The sequence below is a fragment of the Monodelphis domestica genome, chromosome 1 (genome assembly GCF_027887165.1).
Source record: "Monodelphis domestica isolate mMonDom1 chromosome 1, mMonDom1.pri, whole genome shotgun sequence".
In the NCBI taxonomy this organism is placed as follows: domain Eukaryota; kingdom Metazoa; phylum Chordata; class Mammalia; order Didelphimorphia; family Didelphidae; genus Monodelphis; species Monodelphis domestica.
Genome location: NC_077227.1, coordinates 582,889,067 through 582,909,810, shown reverse-complemented (window position 1 = coordinate 582,909,810; position 20,744 = coordinate 582,889,067). Strand labels below are relative to the sequence as shown.

At 39.0% G+C, this 20,744-nt stretch overlaps 1 protein-coding gene across 7 annotated transcripts in view; it reads right to left on the bottom strand.

Moving 5' to 3' along the window:
* The window catches only part of TACC1 (transforming acidic coiled-coil containing protein 1), a 197,143-nt gene that overhangs the window by 128,600 nt on the left and 47,799 nt on the right, over nucleotides 1–20,744 (bottom strand). Inside the window, exon 1 of one of the 7 annotated variants that reach the window (XM_056813551.1) lies at nucleotides 16,404–20,744. This exon is cut by the window's right edge and continues 1,729 nt beyond it. The exons of the other annotated variants lie outside the window; for them this stretch is intronic. Coding sequence (XP_056669529.1) covers nucleotides 16,404–16,429 — 26 coding nt within the window. The 5' untranslated portion in view covers nucleotides 16,430–20,744. The remainder of the gene's footprint in view (nucleotides 1–16,403) is intronic. 7 annotated transcript variants of the gene reach the window in all.

The following is a 20,744-nucleotide window of genomic DNA, read 5'->3' as shown; positions in this document are numbered from 1 at the left end:
ACCATGAAATGATCTCTTTCTAACTTATGTTCTAAAGGGAGAGACCATAAGGACATAATAAAACTGTAGACAGCATATAAAGCTAATTGGATTTGTTTTGCTTCAGTAATAATTAATTATTAATAAGGAAAAGAGGAATATAGTAGATAGAGAACTAGGCCTGGAGTCAGGAGGAACTGGGTTTAAATCTGGCCTCAGACATTTCCTAGCTATGTGATCCTGGGTAAGTCATTTAACCTCTGTTCCTCTTCTGTTTTAGAATTGATACTAAGACAGGAGGTAAGGGTTTAAAAGCAAACAAAAACAAGGGAGAGTTGTTGGAGGAAGTGTGTCAGTACAATGATAGGGAAAAAAATTAGAAAAGAAAGAAAAACACATCAATAAAGCTCTAAAAAAACAAAGAAGACTACCAGCAGCAATGCAATGACCCAGGACAATTCTGAGGGACTTAGGAGAAAGAACACTATCCACATCCAGAGGAAGAACTGTGGGAGTAGAAACACAGAAGAAAAACAACTGCTTGATCACATGGGTCAATGGGGATATGATTGGGGATGTAGTGTAGCATTCTAAGCATATTCACATCTATGAATCATAAATGATTGTATGGTTACTGTGTCTCCAAGCATAAGGTTATACCAATGAGGGTTGTGAATGTAACCTTGACCTGGCCACGGGGCCCTTGCCTAGGACAAACTCATTAACATGATCAGAGTCACAGTTCCCCGGGAAAGCGGAAAAGCTCAGTTTGTAATCTACACGCCCAAAGGTGTTCCCTCTACCTTGCCACCCAATCAACACCTCCCTGCTCCCTCAATAATAAAAGCAAAGGCAACCTTATGATAGATCTTTTTGAACTTTCTCTTGGAACTCCCTCCTTCCTTTCTAGGAGCTCTGCTCTGCTCCTGTTCCTCTTCCTCTGAATCTCTCCCTCCCCGGCCCCCAGGCTCCTGCCCCTGTCGCCTTACATTCTCCACCTTAATCTTTTCCTCTACCTCGTATTCCATTGATCCTCATATTTTCCTCCCAAGGGGAAAATCATAGGGGTTTGCCTGCCCTATTCAATCACTAACTTGTCCATGTCTGTCATTCTTCACCCTGGTTCCACAATTCCCTACCTCTCCTCCGGTCCCTATCACAAAGGACATCCCTCCTGTAGCTAACGAGCAATTCCACTGGGTTTTACATGTATCATTGATCCAGACCCATTTCCCTATTATTAATATTTATACTAGGGTAATCATTTAGAGTCTACATGTAGAGCCCGATAAGCAGGGTCTACAAGGAGAATGGAAAAGAATGAAGAAAGATTAGGAGGGCTGAGGATAGAACAGGGGGAATCCACACATCTGAGGGGATGGGAAGATGTAAGAAGATGGCCAGAGTAAGATGATAAAACCCTTTATTTTAACTCTAGCTTGTGATCCTTCCAGAGTTCTTTTTTGTTTTTTTTTTTTAATTTTGCATTATTTTTTAGTCTTGGAGACTTTTTCACTGTGGGTGGTTTTTGTCATTTTCCCCATAATTCAGTTGAAAAGATCAGTGGATTTCAGTTGGAATCATGGCTCTGCTTTATACTACCTGGCCTTAGTTTCTTACCTGTTAAAATGAAGTTCTCTCAACGTGTTTTCTCTAGGACTTTTTTTTTAGCCCTTCCCATCTGCCTTAGAATCAATCTGTGCATTGGTAGGGGGTAGGTAATGGGGGTTAAGGGATTTGCCAAGGTCACACAACTAGGAAGTGTCTGGGGCTAGATTTGAACCCAGGACCTCCTGTCTGTAGGCTTGGCTCTCCATCCAGTTGCCCCTTTCTCTTGGACTTTTATCATCTCTCAGGTAACAGTGAAGCCCCTGAATCTTCCCATATTTCTTGGCAGTTGATAGATTTTTCATTCTTAAATTGTAGCCAAAAATGTTACTAAAGAATACTAACCAAGAATGTTCTCCCAATGTCTCTTTTAGAATATACTGCCCAGCCCTGAACATGATATTCCAGATGTGGCCATCCAAGGACAGAAGAGTGAAGGACCGTGGCTGAATAGTATTCCCCTCTTCTAGGGAGCTGACAATGGCAAGAGCTTTTTTGAGTCTCCCATCACACCAACAAGGCAACATGGCTAGAGCGCTGGCCTCGGAGTCATGAAGACTTGGATGTGTGCCTCATCTCTGATAAAAATACTATGTGACCCTTATGAACAGGTCACAATCTCTCTGTGTCCTTGTCCACTCTCTAAGACTCTTGAGTTCTGAGCGGGTACCACTCTGCCCTTGTCGGTGAGCTTCCCATAGCAGTGAAAGGTCCACTTCCTGCATCTAGGTCTGATGACACCTTTTTTTTTTTTTAATTTTTTAAATTTAGAATATTTTCCCATGGTTACAGGATTCATGATTCCCTCAACTCTAAGGTAGCACCTCACACCTAGCAGACTGACCAATATGGCAGCAAAGGAAAGTGATACATGTTGGAGGGGATGGGACAAAATTGGGACACTCATACATCGTTGGTGGAGTTGTGAATTGATCCAACCATTCTGGAGGGCAATTTGGAACTATGCCCAAAGGGTGCTAAAAGACTGTCTGCCCTTTGATCTAGCCATAGCACTGCTGGGTTTGTATCCCAAAGAGATAATAAGGGAAAAGATTTGTACAAAATTATTTATAGTCACACTCTTTGTGGTGGCCAAAAATTGGAAAATGAGGTGATGCCCTTCAATTGGGGAATGATTGAACAAATTGTGGTATATGTTGGTGATTGAATACTATTGTGCTCAAAGGAATAATAAAGTGGAGGAATTCCATGGGGACTTAGGACACTTTTGATGCATGTAGAAGTTGCACATCTTTTTCAGATGAACTCCCTATGTACTTATAAAGCTGAATTTCTTTCACCCAAGCACAAGACATCACATTGACAGATAGACCCGTCACAAGTCCATCACTAGCAATGTGACTTTGAGCAAATTACTTCAACTTCCCAAGGCACAGCTTACTCATCTATAAATTGGAGATCAGGGCTGCCAGGCAGGATGGTGGATAGAGTGCGAAGACTCAGGTCAGGAAGATTGCCTGAGTTCAAATCCGGCCTCAGATATTTACTAGCTGTGTAAACCTGAGCAAGTCACTTCATCCTGTTTGCCTCAGTTTCCTCACCTGTAAAATGAGCTGGAGAAGGAAATCACGAACCACTCCAGTGTCTTTGACAAGAAAACCCCAAATGCTCTCCTGCAAATTTGATTAACATGGAAGTAGGTTTTGAATAATGATACATGTATAACCCAGTTGAATTGCTAATCAGCTCTGAGAAGGGGGAGGGAAGAGGGTTGGGAAAAATCATGAATCATAGAATTATGGAAAAAATATTCTAAATTTAAAAAAAGAAAAAAGAAAAGAAAACTCCCAATGGGGTCACAAAGAGTTGGACACGACTAAGAATAACTGAACCACCACCACCACAACAAAAAAAAAAAACAGTGACAATCAATCCTCATACTCCTTACCACTCAACACTGCTAGGAAAAAGGTACTTTGTAAAATAGCATTCAAATGTGAGTCATTATTGGCAGCTTGCTCTCATCATGGTTCTTGGGGACACAAACAGCAATGTATGAATACACCTGCTTCCCCATAGCCTTCCTAACACTGGAGTTTTTAATTATTTTTATTGTTGTTGAGTAAACAGGCCTGAATTGATATTTTATAATTGTTTAAATGTCATTTTAAAAGTTTAGAATATGTAGAATATAAATATATTTACATATTATATATTATTTTGCAGATTTCATTATACATAATTTACTATATAAATATAATATGTAATATATATGTATACTATAGAAATATAAATAAATAGAATACAGCAGTGAATATTTCCCCAAATATTTATTTCCTACTTGTTTTACTTCTTTTGTGAATGACATGCTCATTTCCTTATGACATTTGTCCATTAAGAGTCTGGGTACTGCTCCTACAGACTTATTGATTTCCTATAATATCTAGAAATCTAGAAGGCTGTCCATATAATGATGGTTAGCATTTATATCCAATTTCACCCAACAGCATTCCTTATACAATAATTTATCATTTCTTGTTTTGTTTTACCTGATATATCAGTGATTGAGATTTTATAAACATTTTGCTCTCCATCTGACATTTTCATGCTTTTCCAGTTCTATTTTCCAACTCAAACCAAGTAAATAGAAGACAATAGTGTGTATTGGCTCCAAGGCAGAAGAGTGGTCAGGGCTAGGCAATGGGGGTTAAGTGACTTGTCCAGGGTCACACAGCTAGGAAGTGTCTGAGGACAGATATGAACTCAGGACCTCCCATCTCTAGACCTGGCTCTCAATCCACTGAGTCACCCAGATGACCCCCCTTTACAGTCTTAAACTCTCACTCCCACTATCCCCAAGAGCTTTTGTTTACATAGATTATAGCTAACAATATTTACCACATTAGAAATTAAAATATCTCTATTGTTATGAAAAAAATTTGACCTTTAGGACCCCTCAAAAGGAACTTTGAAATCCCCCCCTCCGCCCCCCCCAGCTCCCAATGTCATCCTTTCGGAGTCATTGCACTATATCCTGTGGCTGCTCTCACCGAAGGACAGCTTGGTGGCACAGTGGATAGAGTGCCAGGAGTGGAGTCAGGGAGACCTGAGTTCAAATTTAGCCTCAGGTACTTACCAGTTATGAGCCTGGATAAATCACTTATACTCTCTTTGTATCAGTTTCCTCATCTGTAAAATGAGCTAGAGAAGGAAATGGAAAACCATTCTAGTATCTCTGCCAAGAAAACTCCAAATGGGATCACAAAAAGTTGGATACAACTGAACAACAATAAAAACTCTTCCTGTGTATGTATAAGACACTGTTCCTGGGATTAAAAAATAAATTGCACTTCCTACAAGGAATTTACACTCTACTGGCAGGATTTTTTTCCTCCCGTATAATCTTTGATATCTTTATTTTACTATATAATTACATATAATATATGTATAATAAAGAAATATAAATAAATAGAATAAAACAGTGAATATTTCCCAAATATTTATTTCCTACTTGTTTTACTTCTTTTGTGAATGACATGCTCATTTCCTTACAACATATTAAGAGGCTGGGTACTGCCCCTTACGGACTTACCCCCTGTAAAAAGTTTATCTCTCATTTTGTCTGATTTTATACAGGTCACACTTAAGATTTTAATTATCACAGAGTTAAATCTATATATTCAATTGGAGAGTATATAGTGCTATCATCTTTTCCAAGTTTTTTTCTCCATAAATATAAACAAAACATCTCTACTTGTTTGCTGCTTTTTATTTTTTTTCCTTTTTTAAATTTAGAATATTTTTGTTAAATAATTCATGATTCCCCTCCCCCACTGCTTTTTATTTCTGACATCAAAGTATTATAATTCTCTTTTTATAGATGTGCTGCATATTAATACCCAACTATTCCATTCTTTTTGTCCAATTAAAAACTGAGTCATGTTCTCTTCCATGATCTTTTCTAGGGTTCTATTTCCAGAATTTAGAGACATGATTGATTTTTAAGTTTTTATCTTAAGATCTAAAACTTGGCTGAACTCATTTATTATATCTCTGGTAATTCTGTTGTGAATTTCCCTTGGTTTTTCAAAGCACATGTTCATGTCATCTGCAAGTAAAAATATTTTAATCTTTTCCTTTCCAATATTTATCTCATGTTCTTTTTTTCCTGTCAAATTGTAACCACTAGCATTTCCAAATACTCTGTTCAATAGTGGTGGTGATAGGGGGCACTCTTGATTCATGGTTGTTGGGTTTTTTTTTAAGGGAATACAATTAAATGCCCTTCAATGGCACTAATGCTGGCTCTTGATTTTGAATAAAGTTCATTTGTCATGTTAAGGAAAAACTCATCATATTTGGATTTCTATTAAGAATGGATATTGAATTTTATCAACTTTTTTGGGTGCCTATTGATGTGATCATATAATCTGTTATTTTTCCATTTGAAATGATTAGCCTATTTTTCTCATATTAAATTCTGGTATTCATGGGATAAACTCTACTTGGTGAGAGTAAGTCATTCTTTTAATATATTTCTGACTTCTATTTGCCAAAATTTGATTAAAATTTTTTCTATTATATTCACAAGTAAGATTGGCCAATAATTTTCTTTTTAAATGTGGTCTTATTTGGGTTTAAAATCAAGATCAGATTTGGCTTATAAAGCAAATTTCATAATACATCATAGTTTTTTTCCTGAAAAACTGGAATTATATTTTTGGAATTATGAAAAAAGATTTTCATCAGGTCCCTGATCTCAAGGAGCTCACAATTTAACGAGGGGGACACACAATAAGAAACACATTTATACAAATAAACCATATACAGAATCAATAGGAAATATTTAGAAGAAGGAAGGCATTAGAATCAAGAAGGGTTGGGAAAGGATTTCTGTCAAAGATAGAATTTTAGCTGTGACTTAAAGGAAGCCTGGGGAGACAATAAGGGGAGATGAAGAAGGAGAGCACTTCAGGCATGGAGGTCAGCCAAGTAAATGCCAAAAGCTGAGAGAGGAAGTGTCTTGTTTGTGGAACAGCAATGAAATGGCTATTACTAGATCAAAGGGGACAGGATGGAGAGTAAGGTGTAAGGAGATTTGAAAAGTGGTAAAATAGGGAGGGAGGAAAAGGGGAAGGAAGAAAGGAAGAAAGAAGGAAGGAAAGAAGAGAAAGAGGGAGAAGTTAGATTAAGAAGGACTTTGAACATTAAACAGAGGATTTTGTGGAATTGCAATTTATTGAGTCAGGGGTCAGGGGAAGGAAATGACATTTTGCTTTAGGGAAATTCCTTTGGTGGCTGATTGGAGGACAGATTGCATTGGGGAGAGAGTTGAGGCAGGCGGACTCATGGGCAGGATACTGTAATGGTCCAGGGGTGAAGTGAAGTGAAGCCTGCACCAGGGTGGGGGCAGGGTCAGGGGAGAGAAGGGGCCATATTGGAGAGATGTTGCAAAGGTGAAATTGGCAGGTTCATGGCAAAAAGATTGAATATGAAGGTGAGACATGGTAAAAATTAGACTAGGAGACCTACATTTCAAGACTGAGGCCCTGGGAAGGAGGTGGTGCTCTTTACAGTCATGGGGAAGAGAACATGGGGCTAGGGAGAAAGATAACGAGTTCAGCTTTGGATACATTGAGTTTAAGATGTCTACTGAAGATCTACTTCAAGATATATGAAAGCAGTTGCAGATGTGAGCTTGGAGGTCAGTAGAAAGGCAAAAGCAAAATGAGTGGATTTGAGAAACCTCAGTATGGAGATAGTAATTCAATTCATGGGAGCTGATGAAATCACCAAGTAAAAATAGTAGGTAGGACCGGATCTAAATCTATGATTTCATTGGCATAGTGAGAAAAGCTTCTCCACCAATGCAGGTCCATTTCTTCTCTGCAATTTACAGTAGAGACCACTGAGGGTCTGGAGATCCTTTCAGGGGTATCTGTGAGGTCAAAACTATTTTTTACATTGCTAATAAAATATTTTAATTTCTGATACACTCAACGTTGATATATAACCCATAGAAACAAAAAGTCTTTGAAGTTCCCTCTTTTTTTTTTTAAATCCTTATCTTCTGTGTTAGTACCAATTTGAAGTCAGAAGAGCTTACCACTACCTAGTCACCCCTCTATATTAACATTTGAAAAAAACTTCACAGTTTGATTATATAATATGTATTTTTATATCTTTATAAAACAAAGTTCTATAGAAGTAGTCAATAAACATTTATTAAACACTTGCTGTGTGCTAGACACTTTGCTACAAACAAGAGACAAAAAAAGATAAAAGATAATCCTACAAGAAGTTCACAGCCTAATGGGGGAGAAAAAATTAAAACAGCTATAAGTAAACTATATTTAGGATATGTGATAATAAAAACTTGGAGATAATTAACAGAGGGGAGGCACCAGAATTCAGGGAGATAAGGAAAGGCTTCCAATAGAAGATGAGATTTTGTTTGAGTTATGAAGGAAGTCAGGAGGCAGAAATGAGAAGAGCATTCTAGGCATGAGGGAGATATATATGTATGTACATGTATATATGTATAGCTTTTAAATTATCTTTTAACATTTCTAATTTTTTAAGTTCTGCTTTTTTTCTTTTTATTATAATTATTTGTTCAGGGTCTTATCAATTTTTAAGAATATTTTTTCAGAAGGCTCTTGGTTTGTGTCGGGTTTTTTTAGTCTCTGCTTTCTGTCCCATTTTCCAAATTATTCTGCTTTGATTTTTATTTTCTTTCCTCTACTTCCCTTTGATTTATTTTATGTTCTTTCCAGAGCTTTTAGGTAGAGGCATAATTTATTGGATTTCACTTTCTTAGTTGTTAATGTAGGCATTGAGCATTATGCATTTTCCTCTGAGAACAGCTTTGCCCATAAATTCTGCTATGTACTGTTTATTTTCTCCCTTGTTTAAATAATTTGTTACTGTTTTCTAAAAATTTCCCCTTGACCCAAAGTTACTTAGGAAACTGTTTTAAAAGAGGCATGTGGAAAGTTTGTTGTAAATACTTAGCAATTTGGGGGAGGGGATTGTTTTTCTTATATCATGGTTCAAAATTGTGATAGGTAGACTATCTCTACTTTTAAAAAATTACTAAGATTTTCTCTCCACTCAAGGCTTTCCCCAATGCCTCATTGCAACACAGAGCGGGTATTGGAGTACAGTGGAAGGTACAATGGATTTAGAGTTAGGGGATATGGGTTTGAATGGCAGCTCTGCCACCGAGAACCTGTGTGGCCTTGGGCAGTCCCCTAACCTTTCTGGTTCCCAGTTTTCTCTCTGAATTGAAGGGGATGGACTTGATCTAAGGTCCTGCTTACACTTACAGGCCTAGAAGGTGACCCTGGCTTTTCAAAGTAGAACCCTTGCCTATAAAGCCATAAAAGACTTTAATTAGAGACTTAGCAATGGACAATTATATAAGAAACCTCTGTAATACCTCACAGAATCTGAGCATTAGAAGGGATCTCAGTAGAGCCGTTTGAGGTTTGCAAGGTATTCTCTGTACAACAACTTTGGGGAATGAGTAGAGCAAATGTTATTGATATTATTTTGGCTAAGAGGAAGCTGTGGCTTGGGTATATTAAGAGACTTGGTCAAGGTCACCCAGCTAGTCAGTTTAGGAGCCAGAATTAGAATTCTGGTTTTGCTGATTTTTCTTTGTTCTTAGTCTTCTGATTCTAAGTAAAACATTCTTTTTTTTATTACTGTAGGTGTTTCTTTTCTTTTTTTTTTTAAACCCTTACCTTCTGTTTCAGAATCAATACTGTGTATTGGCTCCAAGGCAGAAGAGAGGTAAGGGCTAGGGAATGGGGGTCAAGTGACTTGCCCAGGGTCACACAGCTAGGAAGTGTCTGAGGCCGGATTTGAACCGAGGACCTCTCATCTCTAGGCTTGACTCTCAATCCATTGAGCCGCTCAGCTGCCCCCTAAACCAATGAAATTTTAAATCTTTTCAAGTATTACACTAAGAACCCATCAAATTTGGGAAGGATCTGTGTGTACTCCAAATATAAAAACTGAAGATCATCTGCTTTTCCCAGAACAATTCTTCCATAAATTGGTTCATTTCTATTTTGTTAACCATACTGTTCATAACTATGGTTTATTATTTGAATTCAGATATGATTCTGTCATTTGTTCACTGCCTGCTAGGTATTCAGTTCTGTTTGAGGCACCTCTTATTCTAATAAGTGTATTTAAATACTTCCTGAGCAATTAGGGGTTTGTCTATTTCATAATTATCTCTTATTCTTGTATTTCTTTGCTGCTAACTTCTCTGAGGAGATGGATTCAGGGTAGGCACTGCTTTTCTGCCCACCTTAGTCCCTTTTCTGGAATGGAAGGAAATACTTCAGCAGAAACAGTTGAAGAACACACACCACTAAAAGCAGTCTGGGGTCAGCTGACTCTAGTCTCAACTAGTCTAATCCTAAAACCCCAAGAAAAAGAAGATTGGGGAGAACTGTCTCTACAGGTCCGTTCCCCACACTTTTGCACATTCTGCTTCAGCATTGATGAACTCAGAATCACAGTATCTCAGAGTCAGACGGGGCTCGGGACATCATTTAGTGCAACCTCCCCCTGAACAAAGATCAGTTCTACAAATACATGTGACAAGTGTATTTTTCCACTCTTTGCTTAAAGACTTCTAGGGAGGGAATACCCCTGCTTTCAGCAACAGTCTGTATCCCTTTTAGATAGAGTGCCAGCCCAGGAGTCAGGAAGATCCAAGTTCAAATTCAACCTCAGATTCCAATTTGTTTTACTCTGAGCAAGTCACTTAACTTTCTGTCTGCCTCAGTTTCTTCAGCTGTAAAATGGAGAAAATAAGAGCATCTTCGTTGAAGAATTTTGGGGAGGATCAAATCAGATAATAGTCGTAATTAGCTCAGTGTTTGGCTGTCTCTCCATTGTACCTGCCCAACCTTCAAGTACTTGAAGACAAATAGGAGTCCTCAAAGCCTGCTCTTCTCTAATCTAAGTATCAGTTCTTTTGAGGGATTCTGGAATGTTCCAAATGTCAGGATTTTTATACATCTTGAGATGTCCCTCTACTTGATGCTCTCCAGCTTAATTTTATGTCCTCTGATGCCTTCTAGCTGTGCTATTTTAGGAAGGCGGTGCCCAGAAGTGAAAACACTACACCTAAGATGTGGTAAGACCAGGGAAAAAAAAGCCCTTACCTTCTGTCTTAGAATCGATATTAAGTATTGATACCAAGGCAGAAGAGCAGTAAAGGCTAGGCAATTGGGGTTACGTGGCTTGCCCAGGGTCACACAGCTAGGAAGTGTCTGAGGCCACATTTGAACCCAGGACTTCCTCTTCTCCAGGCCCGGCTCTCTGTTCATTGTGCTAGCCTGAACCCATTCTTTTTTTTTTCTTCTTTTTTTTAAATTGAAAAATTGTATTTAATTAATTAATTTAGAATATTTTTCCATGGTTACATGATTCATGTTCTTTCCCTCCTCTTCCCCCCCCCCCCCAGTCTTTGAGCAATTCCACCGGGTTTACATGTACCTGCTCCCCTTCTTGATACTATGCTTTTCTATGTAGTCTAAGACCACATCAGCTTTGAGAGGTTTTTATCCCTATAAAAGTAGTGGCTAGAGCACTGGCTCTGAAGTCAGGAAGCTCTGAAGTCAAATCTGGCCTCAGACACTTCCCAGCTCTGGGACCCCGAGCAAGCCACTTCACCTCTTTGTGCCTCGATTTCTCAAAATGGAAAATAAGGAGAATAAGCACCTACCTCCCAGGGTGGTTGTGAGGATCCAATGGGATCGTGTCTGTAAAGCACTTAGTACAGTGCACGGCGCACGATAGGTACTGAATAATGCTTGTAAAATATAATAAAACCTATCCTTCCATATCACCCTGTCTACTTTCACTGAGCACACTCCCTACTTTTCTGTCATCTCTTCCAGAAGCAATGCTATCCAGTCACACTCTTACTTGTGAAATTGACTTTTTTGAACCCACGTGGAGCAATTTACATGATCCAAAGTCCTCGTATTAGACACGGTTTGTTATTCTAGCCTGTCAACATCTTTTAGAATATCAATTCTTTCAGCCAACATATTAGCCACCAGGTGATTTTCTAGCTTTGTTCTCTCAAGTCACTCCCCGAAGCACAATTGTAGTGTAGTCATAGAAACATCATTTTACAATTGTTGGGAAAGCAAACTTGGAAGTCTGGAATAAGCCAAACCAAAAACAACAGAAGAGGACTTCTCTGTTTACTCTGCTCCAAGCCCTCCGTAAAGCAAGCATTTAGCATACAGAAACCTTGTACCAACAGAATGGACTTGTCTTTTCCAAAATTTACAGTCCTGAAACCATGTTATCAGCAGGAAGAGACCATAAAGTGATTTTTCTCCTAAAGAACTTGACCATGAGCAGACTAGCCTTGAAGGAGATGTGCCACATCAGTCTTCTTTTTTGGAGTTGGAGGGAGAATGGCTTTTTTCAAGAGGGAGAACCTAGGGAAGCCTTAGGAAGAACAGCACGAAGGGACAAGAGCTGAGAGGTGGAGAGGACTGGATCTAAACTAGGGCCAAGGGGGCAGCTGGGTAGCTCAGTGGATTGAGAGCCGGGCCTACAGATGGGAGGTCTTAGGTTCAAATCTGGCCTCAGACACTTCCTAGCTGTGTGACCCTGGGCAAGTCACTTGACCCCCATTGCCCAGTCCTTACCACTTTTCTGCCTTGGAGCCAATACACAGTATTGACTCCAAGATGGATGGTAAGGGTTTTTATATAAAAATAAAAAAATAAAATAAAATAGGGCTGAATCGGGAACCCTGGGCAATCGACACAATGACACAGAAAGGACACAAAAGATGCACAACTCATCAAGGCTATGTCCTCGGGCTGGAAGTCAAGATCATTTCAAATGTTATGAAGTCACCAGCACCAGGGATTCCGGCATTCTCTGCTTGGTAGGTATTGATCCTGGCCACAGCAAGGGGCTATGGGGTTGGGGAAGTGGGACAAAACAGGGCCTGGGAAGTAGATTGGTAGAACTTTAAAGACCACAAGAGCTTCTGCAATGGTAACATTTAACACTTGGCTATCAGCAAAGGCTTTGGGAAAGAGTAAAGGAGAACTGAATTCAATACCCCCATCCCCACTTCAAACTAGCTGTACGATAATGGGCAAGTCAGTTAGTCTCTGAACCTCTGTTTCCTCATCTGTACAATGGGGATAATGTTACCCGTGTAACTTCATGGGATTATTGTGAGAATCAAACTGTATAGTAACATACATTGTGTCCCCCCAATTTTTAAACCTTTACCTTCTTAAAAATTTTTTTTATTCATTTAATTAATTTAGAGTATTTTTCCATGGTTACATGATTCATGTCCTTTCCCTCCCCTCCCAGAGCCAACAAGCAAATCCACTGAAGCCCTTACCTTCTGTCTTAGAATCAATACTAAGTATCAGTTCCAAGGCAGAAGAGTGATAAGGGATAGGCAACTGGGGTGAAATGACTTGACCCGGGTCACATAGTTAGGAAGATTCAAGGGTCAAATTCGAATCTAAGACCTCTCACCTCCAGGTCAGGTGCTGAACTACCTACCTGCCCCTCCAAAAGTTTCAGTGTCATTTTCTGTTATCAAAAGTTTAAAACCACACTGACTTGTGGGAAAATACATACACATATGAATATGTATATCATTGTGCAAAGTTTAAAGCAGAATCATTATTCATGTATTATCCCTGTTTCCATTTTTGGTTCATATGGGGTATTTCTTTTTTACCTTAAATGTTATACAAAGTATTCCAAGTGACCTTAACAAGAAATAGATAAAACACATAAGCTCATGATTCTTGGAGTACGCAACGATCAAGGTCTACATCATCCCGACAATTAAAAGATACTTGATTTAAACGTAGAGTATAATAGACCATTTGCCATTTATGAGAGGAAATCCTCTTAAATCTCAGTTTTGAATTGCTACCAGACGTGATACTCAGGCCCCCAAACTATAATTCTCCCCCAATTCAATGAGTCTGCAGACATACAATTTCATCTCCCCCAAGGAACCCTCATGAATCCCCTATCCCCATGGACTTTCTGCCCTCTCCGATGTCGCTGAGCATCATTTGGGACATTTCCCCATCCTTGCATAATAGCTAGGTAGTACAGTGGACACAGCACTGGACCTGAAGTCAGGAAGACCCGAGTTAAAATCCACCTTCAGACTCTGACTGGTTGTGTGACCGTAGGCAAATCATTTTTCTGTTGGCCTCAGTTTTCCCATCTATAAAATGGAGAATAACCACAGCACCTACTTTCTAGGGTTGTTAAGGATCAAATGTTATTAAGGATCAAATGAAGATCAAGGGATGTGTTAAAGGCTACATAGAAAGGAAAAGCCAGTCCCTGTCCAGGTGATTATTGATGTTCTCCTGATACAAGTGAGGCATGGTGGGGATCGGTACAAGGATGAGGCACAATCCTCATGCATCAAACTAAGATGAATATGGGACAAATAGTTCATGGAGTTGAAGCACCAGAGGTGGGAGGGATGAAGGTGACACAAGAACAGAATCAGGGTTAACAGCAGCATCACAACAAAGTCTGAAGGTCTTCAGGTCAGGGGGGTCAGGGTTAGGCTGTCAAATAAGCCCTCAAATAAGCAGCTGGACCAGGCTCTAATATGGAGTTCTTTCAAGTTTGCATTTAGACGTCCTCCAGGTTCTTGCAAGACTTTTATATGAAGCTACACCACCCCCTGCCTTTCTCTGAATTCTCTCCAGCTGCAGAGCTGGGCAGCTACTGATATGTGGATATTATTCCCTTTCTATTCCTTTCTCTCTCCTCATCATACTTTCCCTCTCTGGGTCCCCCCCAAGCTGCATTTGAACTGCTTGCAACTTCCCACCAACCAACTCTTCAATTTGGTGCTTTGAAAATTATCCACAAAAGCTTCCTTCAACAAGAATGGAAATTGGTCATCTAAGAAATCGGGCAGAGGAGGAAGAAGATATTTATTTTTAAAGAATATCAAAAGCATCCATGTTGATGAAGAAAATCAGAAAGGAGAGTGAGATTACAATTGGGGACATGCAAATAGTCAGCCTCCTGATTGAAATCAGGCCCTCTGCTGAAGCAATTCTAACGTTTCAGTATATGTGTTTGGGATACAGACCTACTAGGGGTATTGTTGGGTCAAAGGATAGGCACAATTTTACTGTCCTTTGGGTACAGTTAAAAATTGCTCTCCAGAATGGTCAGACCAGTTCCTAACTCCATCAGCAGTGTGTTAGTATCTGAATTTTTTCACATTTCCTCCAACGTTTATCATTTTTTTGGGTCATATTAACCAGTCTGACAGGTGTGAGGCACCTCATAGTTGGTACCTCCAAGTTCTTTTAATTTGCATTCCTCCAATTAATAGTTATTTGGAGCGCTTTTTTTTCATATGACTAAAGATCGTTTTAACTTCTTCAATGCGTCTGTATCCCCAAAAGATCATAGATAGAGGAAAAGGACCTACTTGTACAAAATAAAATTTATAGCAACTCTTTTTTGTGGTGGCAAAGAACTAGAAACTGAGGGAATGTCCATCGCTTAGGGAATGGGTGAATAACTTCTGGTATACGATTGTAATAGAATATTATTGCTCTATGAGAAATGACAAGCAAAATGATCAGAAAAAAATCCTGAACTTATATGAAATGATGCAACATGAAATGAGCAGAAACAGAAGAAACGTTGTACATGGTAATAGCAATAATGTACAATGATCAACTGTGAATGACTTAATTATTATCAGCAATTCAAGGATCCAAGACAGCTCCAAGGGACTCATGATGGAAAAGGCTATCCACTGCCACAGAAGGAACTGATAGACTCTAAATGCCAATTAAGGCATACCATTCTTCACTTCATTTCCTCCATGAATTTTTCTTTAGTTTACATAAGCAATATGTGTCTTCTTTTACAACCTAACACAGAAAAATGTATTGTATGATAATACAGTATGTCTTATATCAGATTACCTGCCATCTTGGGGAGGGAGGAGGAAGGAAGGGAGAGAATGAACATGGATCACAAAATGCCAGAAAATGACTATTAGAAATTGTATCAACATACAATCTGGAAAAAATTAAAATTAAATGAAAAAAAGAAGAAATGTTGTACACATGCATATATATATATATGTAGACTTATATACACACACAAGAATATATGTATATACACATATATGCATATTTATAGATATACATATTAACATAAATGCTTCTCTTCCAAGAGAATGCAAACCTTTCAAAGGCAGGAACTGTTCTCTTTTGACTTTATATTCCCAGCACCTTTAGGCAAAATTATTTTCAATAATTTCCTATTCCTAGAAGTCTTTCCACATGTCCAAAATGTTCCCACTTGAGCTTTGGCTCATCAATTACTAAGCAAAAGAAAAAAGGACAAAGAGGAATCAAAACAAAGCCAGGTAGCACATCTCCTTAGTGAGCTAACTGTAGGCTAAGTTGCACTGAGTTGCACCAAGTCAATTCATTTCTGCTTATAGCAAACTCAGGGATCCACCTTGGCTACCAGTCAACTTCAGAAAATCCATCTGAGTCGATCTATCAATGAACATTTATTAAAGACCTACTATGTGCCAGACACTGAGCTAGGCACTGGAGATACTAAGAAATGCAAAAGCATTTGTGTTCTCAAAGAGCTCTCAGACTAATGGGGAAGAAGACATGCAAATACGACTGTATAAATTGTCTAGGATAAATCGGGAATAATCAGCAGAGGGAGGCACTAGAATTACAGAGAATTAAGAAAGGCTTCCTGTAGAAGAAAATTTATCGAGGACTTGAACAATAGTTAGAATTTACCTTATTGTTTGGAGGGTCTTCTCCATCACAAATATCCTTCTGCCATGCTCACCCTATCCCTCCTTCTTCCAATGATGAGTTCCTTCCAGAAGCTTCCATTCTGGACATGGTCCCAGCCAGGCCAGCTTTATTCTCCTCTTAGCTGTGCTTCTGACGCTCAGACTTTGCCACTATGCCACTTCAAATGTACCTTCTCCTTTTTAGATCCCTTGAATTTGTTGTCTTCCCTATTTAGAATGTAAGCTCCTTGACGGAAGGAATGAGGATGGGGAATTGCCACTGAGTTCAAAAACTGCAGAAAATCTGAATGGATATTAGGCAGGTCTAACCCCAGAGAGATGGGTATCTAAGACCTTCACAGATATTTTTTTTCCTTATTTTGACCATTTTAAAAATCAGTTTTTACATCTAATCTAAATATACTTTAATACCTCAAAAGATCAATGATTTCATGAGTCAAGCTCTCCTACTGACATAAAAATTTGACCCCTATTTCCTGTTCTGTGGGTAGTTTCATGAATTGACGTCTCTCCTCCCTTCTCCCCATTCATCACTTGGTAGCCAATCTTTGGTGGGGGTTCCCATCTAGGCTGGTCTTGAGAGGACAAATACTACCCATCCCAAGGTCTGTCCTCAAAACCCTTCTAGCTTAGTAGAACCTACTGGCAATTGTACTTTGCTGACAGAGCCTTCCAGAAACAAGGGTCACCTCCATGCCATAAGGACGCACTAAAGGAGAATTTTAGAAGAAAAACCTAAATATTCCCATGTCTCTATCCCAGTCACTCAATTTAAATCAACACTTTTAAGCCTGTTTCCCTGGAGAGGGAGAAGTGCTACTTCCCATTTCCTTCTTAAGCACCTTCCCTAACCATTACCTAACAATCAGAATTTTCAGACGTCTTGGCTATGCCTCCCTTCTGGTTTAAATAAGTCAATTCTTTCCACATGCCTTATTTTGTATGCCTGTTCCACAAATCTCTTCCCACAAATCTCTTCCCACATTCTCCACATGTCTCTTAATTGCACATCAACAAATTTCAATTCTGCACAACACCCAGAACAAGTGGGATCTTAAATGTTTCTTAGTGATGATGAGAACACAGGTGATAGGAGGAAGAGGGAAATCACAGAGGAATTCATTTATTTCTTCCAAGCAGAGCCTCTCCTTATGGGTTTCTGTGATTTGCATATGCCTGGAAGTCAAGCTCTCATATTGGGAAGTCAATGAGTAACACTGCCTACTAGTCTAGCCAGTCCTAGATCATACTTCGTTCCCTCCACACCAGCCCTATCTACTTTCATTTTGGTTTTGTATCCTCCATTTCTAACACTGAGCCAGCACAGAGTGGATAGTTTATATTGTTTTGTCATTCATTTTCAAAGAGGACCAATGACATCACAGGGTGATGTCTTAACTTGTATAGGAAGTGGATTTAAGTGAGACAGAGTTGCACAAAGTCTTAGTGAATTATTACTTTCAATATTCTTTGTCAGGAGCTGGGGGAACGAATAATTTTTAAAAAATTTAAACATTCAGTAATTTCCTACTTGACTACATCTGTGTTCATGTATTTTACATTTGAGCTTTGGGAAGGAGAAAGTTTTCTCTTATTTTAATATTTAAGCAATAAAAAAGCAACATTTTTAAATATAGATTCTGAATACTGAGGAGTATCAGCAACTTCAACAGTCTAGGAGCTTCTGAGTACAGTCAACTTTGAGCCCTCGAGTGACTTAAACAAACCCCCAAAACATTTCCCAAAGAAACAATGGATTCTATAGTTCCTTGAGTCTAAGAGGGGGCATTTCCTGCAGGTCAGCATTATCCAGTCTCCCCATGTATCCCAACAGGATGTCAGCAACCTCCTCTGAGAATAAATTCTTCCACTTTCAGAAATATTTGAAGGCTTAGGTTGCCATACACATCTGAATAAGGAAGGTTTTCAATAAACTCTTTTATGTTTGAATCTGCCTTCTAAACCTTTATTAACATTCTAACTCTTAGACGTTTCTTTTTTATACTATATGCTAGGAAGTCATGCACTGGGTAGAAGATTTGAATTCTTTAAAGATTCTTAAAATCTTAAAAATTAATATGATTTTTAAGATGACTTCCAATTCTAAGATCCTCTTTCAAATAAAAAAATTATTTAAAAAAAACCACCCTGAACTTCTGACTTAAAATCAACACTAAGTATTAGTTCTAAGGCAGAAGGCAGGTAAGGGTTAGGTAATGAGAGTTAGGTGACTTGCCTAGGATCATACAACTAGGAAGTACCTGAGATCAGACTTGAACTCAGTCAGGATCTCCCATACTCAGACATGGTTCCCTATCTACTGAGCCACCTAGCTATCTCCAAAATTTTTAGAAGGGAAAACTCCATCTTCCCTCTGTGCCCCTTTGCACTGGTTGTTCATCCTGTATTGCTCTCCTATCTCACCTCTATTTCTAAGAATCTCTGGTTTCCTTCATAATTCAGATCAAGCACTAACACATTTTCTAATCCCTCCAGCTGCAAGTGCCAGGAGTGTGGTAGAGCCAGCTCCTATAGCAGTCAATTGTTAGATTTTTCATTGTGATCTCATTGTGGAAATCTTTAACACATTGTTCTAACATTTATTAAGAACTTACACTATGTCAGGTACTCTGCTATGTCTTATTTGATCCTCACAACAACCCATTTTACACTAGAAGAAACTGAGGCAAACAGAAGTTAAGTGATTTGTCCAAGGTCATACAGCTAGTAAACATCTGGGGCTAGATTTGAACTCTCTAACATTTATTAAGAACTTACACTATGTCAGGTACTCTGCTATGTCTTATTTGATCCTCACAACAACCCATTTTACACTAGAAGAAACTGAGGCAAACAGAAGTTAAGTGATTTGTCCAAGGTCATACAGCTAGTAAACATCTGGGGCTAGATTTGAACTCAGGGCTTCCTGACTAAGCCTAGCACTCTTTTTCTACTGAAATAATATAGCATAGAGGTTGTCTTTTTTTATATAGTACATCAAGGCAGAAAGTGTTCTTCTATTATGCAATCTCTTTCCATACAGGTCATCTTTCTTCACCAACAGTTGGGCAGTAGAAGAAGTGCTCTTATGTAAAGGCACCTGGGAAAGTTTAAAGATAATCAATACCTGAAGTAGAAGTCAAACTGTAAGGAGGCTGCAACAGGCCTTGCCCAGCAGATAATCATGCCGGGAAATGGAGTGGGAATAATCCAAAGGAAGCACCAAAGGGGTAAAGAGACAAGCACTGCCTGCCAGGATAGCTGCCTTGTGTAGACAGGTCCCAATAGTGATTCCTTGGACAGTCTCATTCTGCTAGGTTCTCTCACTATTTCTTTGTACTCTGCTCCTAAGCCTGCTTCAATTCACATTCAAACTGGTCTGTAGATCTCAGGAACGCGATGATGGTGATTATCCTCTCACAGGCATTGCCAAAACTTCAGCCCCAGTCAAGGCATCACCTTCCTCAAGCAGTCATATTGGAGACCCACTGGAAATCTTCAAGCAAAGTCTTGGGACCATGTGCTGGGGAATGCCATAAAGAGAATTCCCATTCACATAGAAGAGAGCTCAGTTGATTTCTGAGGTGCCTTTCAACTCTTTTTCTTGGGTTTTAGCAATCTATTTCTCCCAAGAGCTGTTCTCATATCCATCTCTGAATCTTTTGGCACTCTTCATCTCATTTTGTCTGGACTACACAGGAAAAGTTTCATGCTTGAATTCTCTATCTCCAATCTCTTGTCTTCAATCCATCTTCTAAATAGCTGCCAAAATTTCCTCCCAGAGGCACAGTTCTGAACACATCACTCTATTGCTCAAGAACCTTCTTTGGCTCCCTATTGTCTCTAACATAAAGCATAAACATGTAACCTAGTGTTCAAAGTCCTCCACATACTAGCTCCAACTTACCTATTATTCTAGCCTAATTTCACATTACTCCATACCCATGTCCCAGCTCAATTTGCTTATAAAGCCAACTGAGGTTATTTGAACTACTAGTTCCCCAAATTTGAAATCCCATCTCCTACTTCCTTATATTCATATGAGTCTTCTACTGTACCTGAAGTATATACTTCCTCAACTCTGCAGTTCAGCATTTTCCTTCAAAGATGAGGCACAGACCCAAATCTCATCTCATCTCTTCTCTTCTCTTGTCTTCTCTTGTCTTCTCTTCTCTCCTCTCCTCTCCTCTCTCCCTCTTTCCTCTTCCTCCACCAGTCTTCCTAGAATACTTAGATCAATCAATCAAAAAGAACTTAATAAGTACCTACTACGTGCTAGAACTGTCCTAGGTGCTGAAGATATAAAGACAAAAGTAAAACT